The 13,458-nt window shown below is 40.7% G+C and overlaps 1 protein-coding gene across 30 annotated transcripts in view; it reads left to right on the top strand.

Moving 5' to 3' along the window:
- Positions 1–13,458, top strand: part of Anks1b (ankyrin repeat and sterile alpha motif domain containing 1B) — a 1,083,815-nt gene that overhangs the window by 1,038,446 nt on the left and 31,911 nt on the right. For all 30 annotated transcript variants that reach the window (XM_087192834.1, XM_087192832.1, XM_087192833.1 and 27 more), the window contains one exon: positions 682–753. In XM_087192834.1, coding sequence (XP_087048960.1) covers positions 682–753 — 72 coding nt within the window. The remainder of the gene's footprint in view (positions 1–681; positions 754–13,458) is intronic.

Raw genomic sequence — 13,458 nt, 5'->3', positions numbered from 1 at the left:
ACCAAGGTGGCTTTGGACCCAGTCACCTAACAGGGACGGGGCTGGTAATTCCTGGGAGGAAACATCCCGATGCTTCCCTACTTCCATCCAGCCCTCCGGTGTGACTGTGACTATACCAGGGACTCAAGACGTTCTTCCTCCTCCACCTCCCCGCCAGCCCGATCTCAGGTGGATCAACCACAGGGCACACAGCTGTGGATGAAAAGAGTCCAGAACTGCATCTCTGCCTAAGAGCAGCCTAACGTTAATTACCTACGCCGCCGAATCAGCCCAAGTGGGGGACATGTTGCTTCGCTCCTCAGCTGTCTCATACAACCCTGTAATTACACAGATAGTAGTGTGGTTTATTTTTGCAGACATTACTGCCTCAAAAAAATAGGGGAAAACATTTTTAGATGCCCCGATCTTGTAGTTAAATATGATTTGAAAGATGGCATCTTTAGAAAATGCTGCAGTTTCATTATAGAGAGCAATTTACAGCCCTCAGAACTTATGGTTAATTGTGCTGCATTTGCTCTATAAATGCATTTATTGGTAAGGATTAGTGACTGTTAGTTTTATAAAGTTATTGACAACTTATAGCCAGGAAACCTAGCCAATAGTGCTTCCGCATTTGTTTTTAAATCGTGCCTGGTTTTTAGACTCTCCTTTTTATACATCATCCCTTTGTTTGTGTTTTAGTATTTAGGTTCTATGCTGATAAAAGAGCTCAGGGGTACAGAATCAACTCAAGATGCTTGTGCAAAAATGCGGGTAAGTTTGCCAAACTCGTTTATTTCTAGTAGCTGAAATACTAAATACTGGGTATAGATACAAATTGCCACCTTTCAAATCACTGTTTTCTTCATCTGTTGGTCTGGCTGAATCACACTGGTGTTATATAAAAAGGTGTTCTGGCTTTGTTCGTGTTCATACTTGGGCTTCTGTCACTGTAGTTCAATGTCTCTGGAATATTCTTATACCGTATAATATTTGCTCTTAATTATTTTTAAGAAACTGAAGTTAAGTGTATATCCATTGATCATTCTCCAGGTTAAGAGAAAAATTATTTTTAGTTTGTCTCAAGAAATTGTTTTAAGGGCCCAGGATTTAGCTCAGTGGTTCTGCCGCCTGCCTCCCAAGCGCAAGGACCCGAGTTCAATCCCCGGTACCAAAAAAAAAAGCAAAACAAAACAAAACAAAAAACAAGAAATTGTTTTAAGCACCCTCTTGACAGTCTGAGAATATTTATTGTAAAAACTGCAAATTAGCTAAAAATTGTCAAGTATTGGGAACATATTCTGTAAAACTAATATTCTTTATGTGACTTCTTTATCATTCTTTTTTTCTTTAAATAGAAGCAAAACATTCAGCTCTAAGTGAAATGAAACAGAAGGGCAGTAAATGTTGACCAAAATGGCCATTTCCACTGTCTGTGGTCAGGGGTTACTGGTTCCTGAATCTGTTGTAACCAACGCACACCTCACCTATACTATCAGCCCCATTTTCCTTTCCCAGGTCCTTTGTGCAGGATGCGCCAATAGGAGTTTAAGTCTTACTCAGAGTAACAACTAACCATGGTCAAATTTAAGAGAATGAACCCTAACTTTTATTTGTCTGACCCCTGGGCTCAGGCCTGTAGGCACTGTATTCCCTGGATTATCCTGAGCTTGCTCTCTTACTTTGAAAGTGACATTAGATTAGATGCTTTGTGGGGTTTTTCCTGGTCTTGTACTTCTGGGACTCTTGTATTCTAAATATGCACACATCTAAATTGTGTCATCACAGAGTGAGAAAATAGGAAAATTTTTCAATCATCAAGCCTCATAATGATTTCAGAGATATTCGTGAACATGTCTAAGAAATTAGTTTGACATCTGATTTAATGCTACTAACTAAATCATCTAAGTCCAGCTACTTCAGTGTTCTAATTGTCATAAATATTGTATTGTGCCTGTAGCATCATTTAAAATAAGCCAGATCTGTAATTTGAATTTCAATTTCTTGAAATTGAGTGGATCAGAAATTACATCCTGATAGCAAGAGCAAAGCTGTTTTAATAGTCTCAGTAGAGAATAATTTAGTTAAATACATGTCTATTGCTTAACATGAAACTTAGGAAAAGCTATCTATCTAGAGCTGTTCTTCCATTCTTTGGGGTATTTTTCTGATTTGCAGCCCTTGGTGTTTATTTTAGGTAGTTTACATGAAAATAGAAATTTGATTGCTTCTTAGAATATCATAAACCTTTATTTCCCATCTTCATTAACTAAATCTCAGTAGCGAATGCTGCATTCACTGCCTCTGCTGGAACCCTTCAAAGCCAGAAGCACGGATTTGATCTGTTATCCGGGATTTTTGTATTGTGAATTAGAACTTTCGCCAAATGGTGTAGATCTCAACTTGGAGTTAATTTTCTGAAGTTGCTGTTTTCTCTGCCTTCAACACAGTGGCATTTCAGCTGAAAGCACCTGTATAATCAAGTCCCCTCATGGGAAATAGTTCAGGACACAAGTATCCTAAAAGTTGATATACAGTGATATTATTAGGCCAGAGTAGCATAGATTAAAACCTTACCTGGTTTATTCTTTTATTTGATTTTAAAAAGAAAAAAGTTTTCACTTCCACAGTATGTACTTTAGCTGAAGACAAATTTTTTTCCCCAAAAAGAAGTAAATCAGTACGGCTCCTGATTTTGAGTAATGTTTTCTTAAATATTTTGTTAACAAAGATGACTAATTTTGGCTCCTGCTGTCACTGAGCTGAAGATCCTGTGAAGGAAAAGAATATATAGACTTTTACTGACCCCGAAGTGGTAGAAGTACCACCAAAGAGGTTTCTTCACCTTGCCATCAACCTAAGGGATCATCGTAGATGACCCCTTAAGTGACATGGAATCACAGTGTCCTAAAATCAGTTTCTTAGGACTAATAACAGTTAACACTTGTATGCCCAGCTCTGCATAAGAGAATTAGGCATATTGTGGCATTTAATCTGTGAGGCAGATACTTTATCTCTTAGCCAAAATGTTTGGAACTGGGACTGTTTCAGTTTTTAATTTATTTTTTTTTTAGATTTTACAATTTTTGCATATACATAAAAAGATATCTTGGAGATGGGACTCAAGTCTAAATACAGAACTCACTCATGTTTCATGTGCACCTTTACACACATAAGGTGCGGGTAATTTTACACCGTATTTTTAGTGTACCTGCATCTGGGCTGTGGAATTTTCCACTTGTGACATCGTGTCAGCGCTCAGAAAGTTTCAGGCTTTGGAGCATTTTAGATTTCAAGTTTTCAGATTAGGGGTGCTCAATCTGCATGGCTGTCAGCCCCATTTACGTATGGGGTACAAAGGCCAAGGGAAAGTACGTAACTTGCTCACTGTCTTACAACCAGGAAGTACAGAGGAAGGGTTTGAACGCAGGGTGACTCCGCCTCCCAACCTGTGAATCCCAGGCGAGACCATCTCTCTCCTGAGCAGTGGGACATATTGTCCTGAGTTTTCTTTGTTGTTGTTGTTTTGTACCGGGGATTGAACTCTGGTCATTGCGCTTGCGAGGCAGGTGGCAGAACCACTGAGCTAAGTCCCCGGCCCTGTCCTAAGTTTTAAAACCGCTGAAAAAGTGGGTAATTTTTGTTCTTAAGAAATAGATTTTGGAACCCTGAAATAGCTTATAAGATTAGCGCTGGATAAGATAAATTTAACCTGTTAAGTATGGAATATGTCTAGTAATATTGGATATATTCCAATGTGGTAACATACATAAGATTTTCAGAACAGTTCTTCTTGCATCCTTAGTGACTACAAGATATTTTCCCCACAATATTTACTTTAATACATTCATTTGTGCTCCAGTAAAAACCAAATACAATTTTCCCTTCTCCTTGACATCATTTGAAGTGTTTGATTTCACAATTAATTAATTTCTAAGTTTACCTATACCTGTTTATCAATCTCTAAAATCTTCTTCAGTTGCAAAACAAAGATAATTTTAATTTTCTGGTGTTTTCTTATACATAATATTTCAATTAAAAATATACCATAATAGGGGCCGGGGATTTAGCTCAGTGGTTCCACCACCTGCCTTGCAATCAGAAGGACCCGAATTTGATCCCCAGTTCCAAAAAAAAAAAATGCCATAATAAACTAACATGTTAGATGGTAACTTAAGTCATATCATTCTAGATCTAGCATTTCTCTCTTTGTGTGCTCAAATTAACCAGTCTTTTGTCCCCTTCAAGCTTTCTTAAGACTTTTTTTTTTAGTTAACAGGCTCTCTTTTTTCATAATCTTGATTTTTTTAGAGCAGTGTGGGGTTTATGAAAAATTGGGAGAAAGGCAGAGAACTGCGCTGAATACTCCCTGCCTTCACATGTCCAAATCCCCTCCATTGTCAACATCCTGTTCCAAAGCAGCATGTGTACTAACAGCTGATGAACCTGCATCGACTCGTGATAACCACTTGTGTTCCTGGTGTACACTAGGGCTCATGCTTGGTGTTAGAAAAGCTACAAGATTGGTAAGGGCCTGTATCCTCTATCATTATACAGTCATTCACTCCCCTAAAAGTCCTCTATTTTGCAGAGCAGTTTTAGGCTCACTGAAAAATTGAACACAAATTACAGAGTTCCTACAAACCCCCTCTACTGTTACCCACCCTCACAACTTACCGTTATTAACGTCATGCATTAGTGTGGTACATTTGTCACAATTATGAACCAACATTGACATATTATTAACTAAAGTCGGTGGTTTACATTACAGTTCATTCTTTGTGATATAGAGTACTTGGAGTTTTGACACACGCATAAAGTTGTGTATCCACCATTACAATTTGGTTGCTTCCAAGTTTGAGGAAGTATGATAGAGATGATACAAATATAAACATTTATACACAGGCGTTCACCTTAACATTTGTTTTCCTCCTGGATCCAATCTCTAAATAATGCCCCTCTTGATGTTATCTTCTAAATAGTGCTGAGTGAAGAAAAATCAACAGAGACCTGCATTCAACTCTGATAAGTTACTGAGTTGCAAACTCTGTTTTATCTTGTAGCGGTTTCCTTAACAAAAGCCTGCGATTACAAACGCTGCTATTGAGGCATCCATTTAGGTAGAATGATTTCTGTGAATCACTTCTCTCCTCCATAGTACAGCCTTGCTGCTTATTCCATTTACCTGGACAGCTTTAAAGACATCTCTATCTAAGATTAAAAACCTAAAAACATATATAACTAATATATACATATTAGCGAGTGTGAAGAGTGGTAAAAGGTATCTCTTCAATCTGAACATATTCATTTAGTTCTGCCTTTTATGTTCCTGGTTGGGTTTTCCAGCAAACTCCAGCTCGAAGACATAATCTTCACTTCTGAAACTATCCTCCAAGGAAGGATCAGCTCTGAGGTGCTGAATATGGATGCCCTTCCTACCCTGTTCCCCATGAAACATGGACCCTTCCTTCTATATCAACTCCTGGTTATTCATCTGCCTGCCCTTGAAAGCAGGGGTCATGAGTGTTATAGTGATTGAACAAAATAGTGTATCCAAAGTGCCTCGATCAGTAACATCTCCATCCATGTCGGCGTCTTCCGTTAAATGTTTGAAAAATGACTAAATTCATGGACATAGTTGCTTTGGATTTTTCCACTTGTTCTTCCCCAACTCTGAAGCCAGCATCCCACTCACTGCCCAGGTTCTCTGTATTTAGGGAATTGAAGATAGTATCTCAAGCCTAATGAATTCTATATTTTCATTTCCATTTTTTTAAAGGCCATTGCCAAAAGAGAGAAAAGAATAAAGAAGGAAAACTATTAATAAGATGATATATGTAATTTGCGATTTTATATTTGGGGAAGGTAATTTGTCCCTAATTCGATCTGGAGTTGCCTCTTTTTTTCATTAATTTTATTGGTACATTTTAGGTATACAGTATAGTGATGTTCATCATTGGAAATTTGCACCTTTACATAATCTTTCTTGGTTCTTATTTTCCCCCTTCCCCTGCCCTCCCTTCAACCCCTCCAACCCTCTCTATTTACAAAGACTTTGTTTCCATTTTTTCATTTTCTCATATTAATTCCATTCCCTTCTTTCCTTTCCCCTACCCCTCCCACTTCCCCTTCCCCTTTGCCCCTTTTCTTCCTATTTCACATTATCTATTATAACTTTTAATCCTTATTTACACTTTCAGTTTCTCACACCAGAGAAACTATTTGGTATTTACACATGTGTCCTGTTTATTTCACTTAAGAGTATCACCTTGGAATTGCTTCTTTTTAAAATTCATTTATTGATTTTTTTATTTTTGGCACTTAGCATATAGAACCTCATCTTAAGTAAGTCCTGGTTTTTTATTTATTATCAGCTCCTCAAATTGAGGAGAGAGCAAAGTTATAAAATTATTCACATTACCAAGAATAAATTCTCAAATTTGTATTCCACACTACAAATACAAATATAAGAAACAAATACAAGGAAGGCATCTTCTTTGGAGTGATATGGAGATATTAAAGCACTGAAGGAGGGTTAAGGGGGTAACACCAACATTAACATCTCACAGAAACTGGCAAATGATACAGTGGGACTTAGGAGAGATGCAGTCCAGGTGCCTTTTATGAATTAACGAAAGTCTGAGTTTTAGGTGGTTGCTAATATAACCACCTAATAGGTACTCAGAACAATCAAGCACTGTGTTACCAAAAAAAGAGCCCATTGCTTCCTCTTCAGCACATATTGCATATTTCTGTTGTATAGTACACACCACTTCCTAACACGGGCATTGATGTGTTATTTTCTCCAACTAGAATTTGTCTTTGTGCATAGTACAGTACATGGAATGCAGCACATGCCCATTATACATTACAGAGTAAAAGAATGAATATTTTTCTAAAAACTAACCATCTCAGAGCTTATAATTTGCTGAGATACACTGTGAACTTTTAGAGGAAGAAACGTAAGACAGTGGCCCTGAAACCTACTGGGCCAGACAATACTTTGATTCCAAGGAGCCCCGTTGCTCTCCCAAATGCAGCTTGTGAAATGTCCAAACATAGAAGGGCACCCAGCTGGATGAGATGATGCAATCATCCATCCATTCCTTGGAGTGTAAGCCCTATTAAGGCAGGGTCTGTGTTTCAACTCTCTTTGTGCTAAATTTTGGAAGGGACATTATGGACCATATGGTCTAGCAATGCACTTTTTGCTTCAATTTTGAAGTCTATAATAATGAATTGCCTCTTTTAAATAATGTCCAGAGGACTGAGCTTTACAAAGCAGTGAGTATATTGCCTTTTGGGGGGTTGGGGTTTTTTTTTCAGTTGATTGGTTGCTTTGTGAATAACTCCCATGTGGAAAATTGCAAGGCATACAGTGTTTGGTTAAATGGGGATTTTCTCTGGCCAGGTGAAATTCTATTTTGTTTGGCCTCCCTAGACTTACACATACTCCACACCTAGACCAGAATTTTGCCCCAAGGGTGAATTATCACTAATACGCAAAACTCCATCACTTCTTAATTAAATTAAGTGTACCATTAGGAGACATCTGCTTCTGGGATGAGCCATTATATTCAATTTGGTACTCTCTGTAGTTTTACTTTTGCTAGGTCTTAGTTGAAGGATAATATTATTCACAGGTGTTTGTGACCCTGGAAATGTCTCTTTATAAATAAATAAATGAAATGCCTGTTTTTAAGTAGGGGGAGGTGGAAATTTGCCTTCCTAGTATGGGAAAGTTACTATTTTAAGATTATTTTTAAGTAAAGAATAAGTAAATTCTCTACTATATTAAGGTTTTGGAAACTTTCTTTCCCAAAGGTTTAGGTAGCTTTTCTGTAGTTCTCATTGAGTCTATTCCTCTGAACCTGTTTGATTTTTTAAATTTTCAACCTGGAAGCATTTCTGAAGTCTGAATTTTCAGATATGTAAATCTCCCAATAATTGTCTGTACCTCGGTTCAAGTGTGAAGACTGTCTCTGTTCTATGTCTTCAGAGAAGCGGTAGTGAAAATGAGAAATAGAAATAGGTTGAAAGCTTTAAAAGAAAATTAAATTTTAGAATTAGATAGCAATATTAAATTTAAAAGCCCCTTTCCTTAGAAGAGATTCAAATTAAAATCATATGTGGTTTATTCAAATTCCGTGTGTGAGGAATTGTCATTTTCAGAAGTAACTTCGGGAATTTCTTCGTAGGAATAACCCGCTGGGAAAAACTTATAAACAACTGTTTTTAAAGTCTCTGTTGCCCAAGGTTCTGGAAAAAAATCAAAATATTTTATCTTTCACTCTCCCGCACATACCATAAAAGCCACGGTGACTACAGCTCTAAGCCCAGAAACATGCGTATCGTATCCGTGCGGCAGAGCTTGAGCTAGCAGAGCGGCTCGGCGGTAGAGCGTGTGCCAGGCACCTGCAAGACCCTGGGTTCTGTCTTCATCGCAGCAGAAAGAAAATAGCCCATGCGGACAGCCACACTCCTAATTCCTTTTTGCTCACCTCTGCTCACAGAAGCCCTTCCCTTGGGTTGTTTTCTCAGGGAATTACCCAACAGAAGACCCAACAGGGGCTGGGAGTGTGGCTCAGCGGTAGAGCCCTTGCCGGGCAGGCCCCAGGCCCTCTCCACCTTATCTCATTTTGGCTTTCTGCCTCGGTTCTCTTTATTCTTTTTTTTTTTTTTTTTTTTTTGGTACCGGGGATGGAACTCGGGTCCTTGCGCAGGCGGCGAAACCACTGAGCTAAAGCCCTGGCCCTTTTATTCTTGCTTTTATAACTCATATTACTCTCATTGCTTCACATCACGAGCGATTTCAAGGGCTGCTCCTATCTGTGCTCCCTGCTTGTCTTGAACTCGCTGTCCAAGTAAGTTGATTCCGTTGGTTGTCACTAGCGTAAATGTGCTGCTCTGCTGCAAGCTCACCCTTGCCGCTGCCGCCTCAGTGGCCTCACAGCGTGCAGCAGAGGTTGGCCAGCTGCGCCCCAGGTCTTCCCGTGGCTTCCGCTCTGCGCTGCTGTACCGCGCTGCGCTTTGCGAAGGGACACTCTGAGTAAGAGCGTCCAGCCTCAGCAGGAGAGTAGCAACTGCAATCTATTGATGTTCACTGTGTACGAGGCATGGAACTATTTCAGCTTCTCCTTGCAAGGGCTCTACAAAGTAGATGCTGTGTGAAGGGGCCCATTTTACAAACGAGGCAACTAAGGCAGAGAGGCTAAGTTCCTAGCCGCACAGCTAGGAAGAAGGGAGGGAGGCCAGGAATACAGACGCCTTCTCCGGTGCTCTTTTTCACTGCACTTCAGTCCCTTCTGGGGGAAGGAACTCATCTGTGGATCTCCTCAGACCTTCAGGGTACACAAACACACACGTGTATACGCGCACACAGCTCAAGTTGTACTTAACAAGTGATGGGCTCAAAACCTCAGCGTGTTTCATACATAAACAATTGGCTTTTTTAAACTCAAATCATACAACTTGTTAAATGTTTTTTTCAATTTTTATTTCACTAGCCCATGTTTGCAGTACATGAAGTCTGCATCCATCTTAGGGAGTAGGTACACGTGCATAACACATCTTGATTTTTGTATTCCCCTTCCCCTCCCAGGCCACCTCCCTCCATCCATCTCTAGTCCCCTTTCCTCCTTGTTTCTTATTACAAAAGCAATCCACATCCATTGTTATCCACTTCCAAAACTAAGACCAGAAGGGAGAAGTAAAAGCAGCTGCAGTTTTACTACCCAGGGCAGGTAAACACCTCGAAGCTACCGCCTTGTTCGTGTGTGATCTTTCAGACCAATTACTTATGCATTCTTGGGCATCACTTTCCACTTACAAATATTCTGTACCTGCTGTTTTATAATCTATTTTAAAGCACAATGTATTTTGAAATCTTTTTATTCCTACAAATATTCATCCTCAGTATTCTTTGCAGTGGAGTGATGACAGTTTTACAACCGTAGCTGAACCAAATTTATTTAACCAATTCCTCTTTTTGATCACTGAGTATCTTCACAGTTTTTTAAAATTATAAGCAATATTCTGGGTGACAGCCCTTTCCCTAAATCTTTTGCCACTGGTCTAATTATTTCTTTAGAATAAGCTACTAAATGTAGAACAGCTGGGTCAAGGACATACAAGTCTGGAAACTGGAAAACTGTTGCCGAATTGTTTTCTAGAAAACTTGTTCTTGCTCACACACCCAGAAGCAGACCACAGCATGTGTTAGTTTGTGTCTCATCTCGGGGCAGCATGTGCTTAACACCTTGAATGTACTCCTAGTTGAGGGAGAATTGGGGAAATTTTATGAGAAACCACATACTTGTAGCATGCCACTTGGTCTTATCAACTCTATTTATCAACATCTCTTCTAGGTGTAACTCTAGAATCTGTCTTTATGACTACTGCTCTTTATTTTATGTGGAGAATGTTTTCTGCTCTCTCAGTCCCTGAGAAACCATGAAAGGATTAAATAATTGTTAACTGCTCTCAAGACCAGGAGCTGTAGCTAAATGCTAACGAGGGATTTTTGGAAATCACTTGTCAGGTGGAGAAGGCATGTTTTGATAAACTGGCTTCTCTGAATTAATGTAGAATGCAGTACAACCAAGTTTACATGCATAGCAGCAGAGAGCAGTTCTGGCAGTGACTTTCAATCAAACCAATCAACGCATTTTTAGAATAGTTGTTCTGAAAGCGGGGTCCCCAGACATGCTGCGTCAGCAGCATCTGGAAGTTTGTTAGAGATGCAGATTTCCCCCCACCCACCCCCTGTCCCCTATTCTTGAAGCAGAAATATGGGGTTGTTGCCCTGTGATCTGTTACTTACCAAGCACTCTGTGGGCTTCGTACATTCAGAGAGCGTCCTGCTGAGGCTGCTGGGCAGGTGAGCTTCCCAGGGTAGACTCACTTTGTTGCTCTGCCTGGAAACTAGCCAAGTGGCTAGAGGACCAGAGAGAAAGCACCACTTTGTCCTGCACCAGATTTGGGCCCGGGTGCATGAGCTACATGGGCAGAACAGCAACTCGGGCCTGTGATGTGGCTTGGATGGCTACTTTCCTGCTGTCTGCCCTTGTCACGTGGTCTTAGCTGGGTTCAGCATCCCCTGGTGCCAGTCTTCTTAGGACCAGTAAAGCCCTTGAGAGGTCATTCAGCCTCCTTTCCCAGCCAAATGAGACTCCCCTGAGTCTTTAGAGACCAATGAGAGTCCAAGCTGTTTGCAAAGAGGGGAAATATCCAGCTGCCCCAGTCTGAGGACAGTCAGCCCTCCCAGGAGCCCTCCCTGCCTCCCTCCGCGCCTGCATTGGAGCCTGCTGCCTACTGCAGAAATGAAGACCTGATCCCCCTCTGTTCAAGGCTGGAAAGTCACAGGATCTTTGGAACTTCCTCCATCCCACAGGAAGCTCCTAGCCACCCCTGGCCACGCCTGCTGGGCCCCTCTGTAACTCCAGCACCAGGCCCTCTAGAAAGTTTGCCGAGGCCTCCAGGTGCGCAGAGCTGGCTTCAGACCCCTTACTGAACAGCAGTCCCTGGGTGTGTTCCTCTAACGGCCACGAGACTGAATCCTGTGACAGGTGACAGTGAGCCAGCTTTGACTTGAAAAATGGCGACTTGACAGCGTTCAGTGTCAGACTGGGTACCAGTGGTTATGGGGGGGACAAAGCAAGGAAGGTGTGGATGGTCCTCAGGGGTCACCCCGTGCAGCAGGGAAGCAGAGCCCCAAGACCCAAAAGAAAGTGTCAGCTGGGAGGCCCAGGAAGCCTTTGCCAGAAGGTGGCCTTCACACTGAGGAGTCTGCAGGCAGAGTTCTGCAGACAGCCGCTTGTGGTCTTTCTCTGCCATATCATCCCCACAACCTGGCTTGTTTTGCTGTGTACACATTCACCACAGTACTGCATGCTTTGTATATTTTGGGGCGGGGTGGGGTACCGGGGACGGAACTCGGGTCCTTGCACTTGCGCGGCAGGCGGCGAAACCACTGAGCTAAATCCCCGGCCCTGCTTTGTGTATTTTATAATCATGTGAAAGCCATTGAGGGCTACCAGACATAATTGTTCGACCCTATTTTAATTTACTTGCTAAAACTGAGAATAATAATTAAGCTTTGTAACTAAGGAAAATATTGTATGCAAAATTAATAGTTATGACTCAGCCCTGAATATCTAGCTAGAAAGCATTCCCAGGTAGCCGTGCGGAACCACTTCCCTGGTCTACACTTCAGACGCACGGCAAGCAGTCACCCCTCATCTCCTGCTGCAGTGGGGATACAAACGATTCCTGCCAGGAGCATATGCAGTATGATCAAAATCACAGTGAATGTTTAAACTTAAAATTTTTTATTACAATAAAAGACATATTGCTATTAATCCCCTTCAAAATACTGCCTCCTTGCTTCAAGCACACTTATCCCATTGTTCTTGACAGTGTGTCTTTCATTGCAACTTTTTTTTAAATGTAGCAATCACTGTATTTTTCAATCGCTCAAGACTCACGCTCATCACAGTGCTCACAACGTAAGTGTTCAAGCTTGGGATCGGAGCCCATGCACTCAGAACAGGACATGCCCTGCTGCTGACTGTGTTCGAAAATGAAATACTGCAGTCAGCCCTCTGTCTCCTTGGGCTTTGCTTCTTCAAATTCAACCAACTACAAATTGAAAATATTTGGGAAAAATTGCCCCGACCTGAACATGCAAAGCTTTTATTTGTGATCCCCTAAACAATACAGTGTAACAATGACTTATACAGCCTTCACATCGCATTAGACAGTGTAAGTAATCTACAGATGATTTAAAATCCACAAGAGTATGTACATGTGTTATCTGCAGCTCTTATGCCTTCTTCTATGAGATTTGAGCATCCGCAGATTGTGGTCAATGTGGACGGGTCCTGGGCTTGGTTGATAATACTGAGGGACGAATATATTGATTTCCAGGACATGCTTAAGGCTAAAATAAAAGCACCAGTAGTGATCTGACCTGATAACAAGCAAGTTCCTAATGTATAATTTAAAAGAAAAGGAAGAAAGATCATCATTTCTTTTTCTTAGTGAATCCAGAAATCCTTCTTCTAAAAAACAGTGCTCTATTATTCAAGTACTAATTATGGAGGATATTTCTGGTGGTCACTTCCAGATACGGAATTGTGATTTGATTTTGTTTAGTGGTTACAGAGAATAAATATATACTCAAATGCTAAATATAAGGCTGCCTTTGAATTTAAGATTCAAAAGTCGTATTTTATTTTAGGTTTCCAAACTGTAGCTATAAAACTAAGTATTGTTTGTCTTGGCATAATGAAAGGCAATGATCTTAGCTTGGGGAATGATGAACAAAATGCAAGCGAATAAATGTGTAATGCTTTCTGCAGGAGAGCAGGGAGCTGTGAAGGTTAACCTGAGACCTCCCCACCCTGAGAATTCAGGTCCTCGTTACAAATCAGTCTCCTAAAGCTGGCACCGAAGTGAAGGGAATTTAAAGGCTCTGGA

This window comes from Heterocephalus glaber, unplaced genomic scaffold (assembly GCF_053883595.1).
Source record: "Heterocephalus glaber isolate CG9 unplaced genomic scaffold, H.glaber_assembly_v1.0 deba00001572, whole genome shotgun sequence".
Lineage (NCBI taxonomy): Eukaryota > Metazoa > Chordata > Mammalia > Rodentia > Bathyergidae > Heterocephalus > Heterocephalus glaber.
Note: the sequence above shows the minus strand (reverse complement) of the source record. Positions and strands in the feature narration are given on the sequence as shown.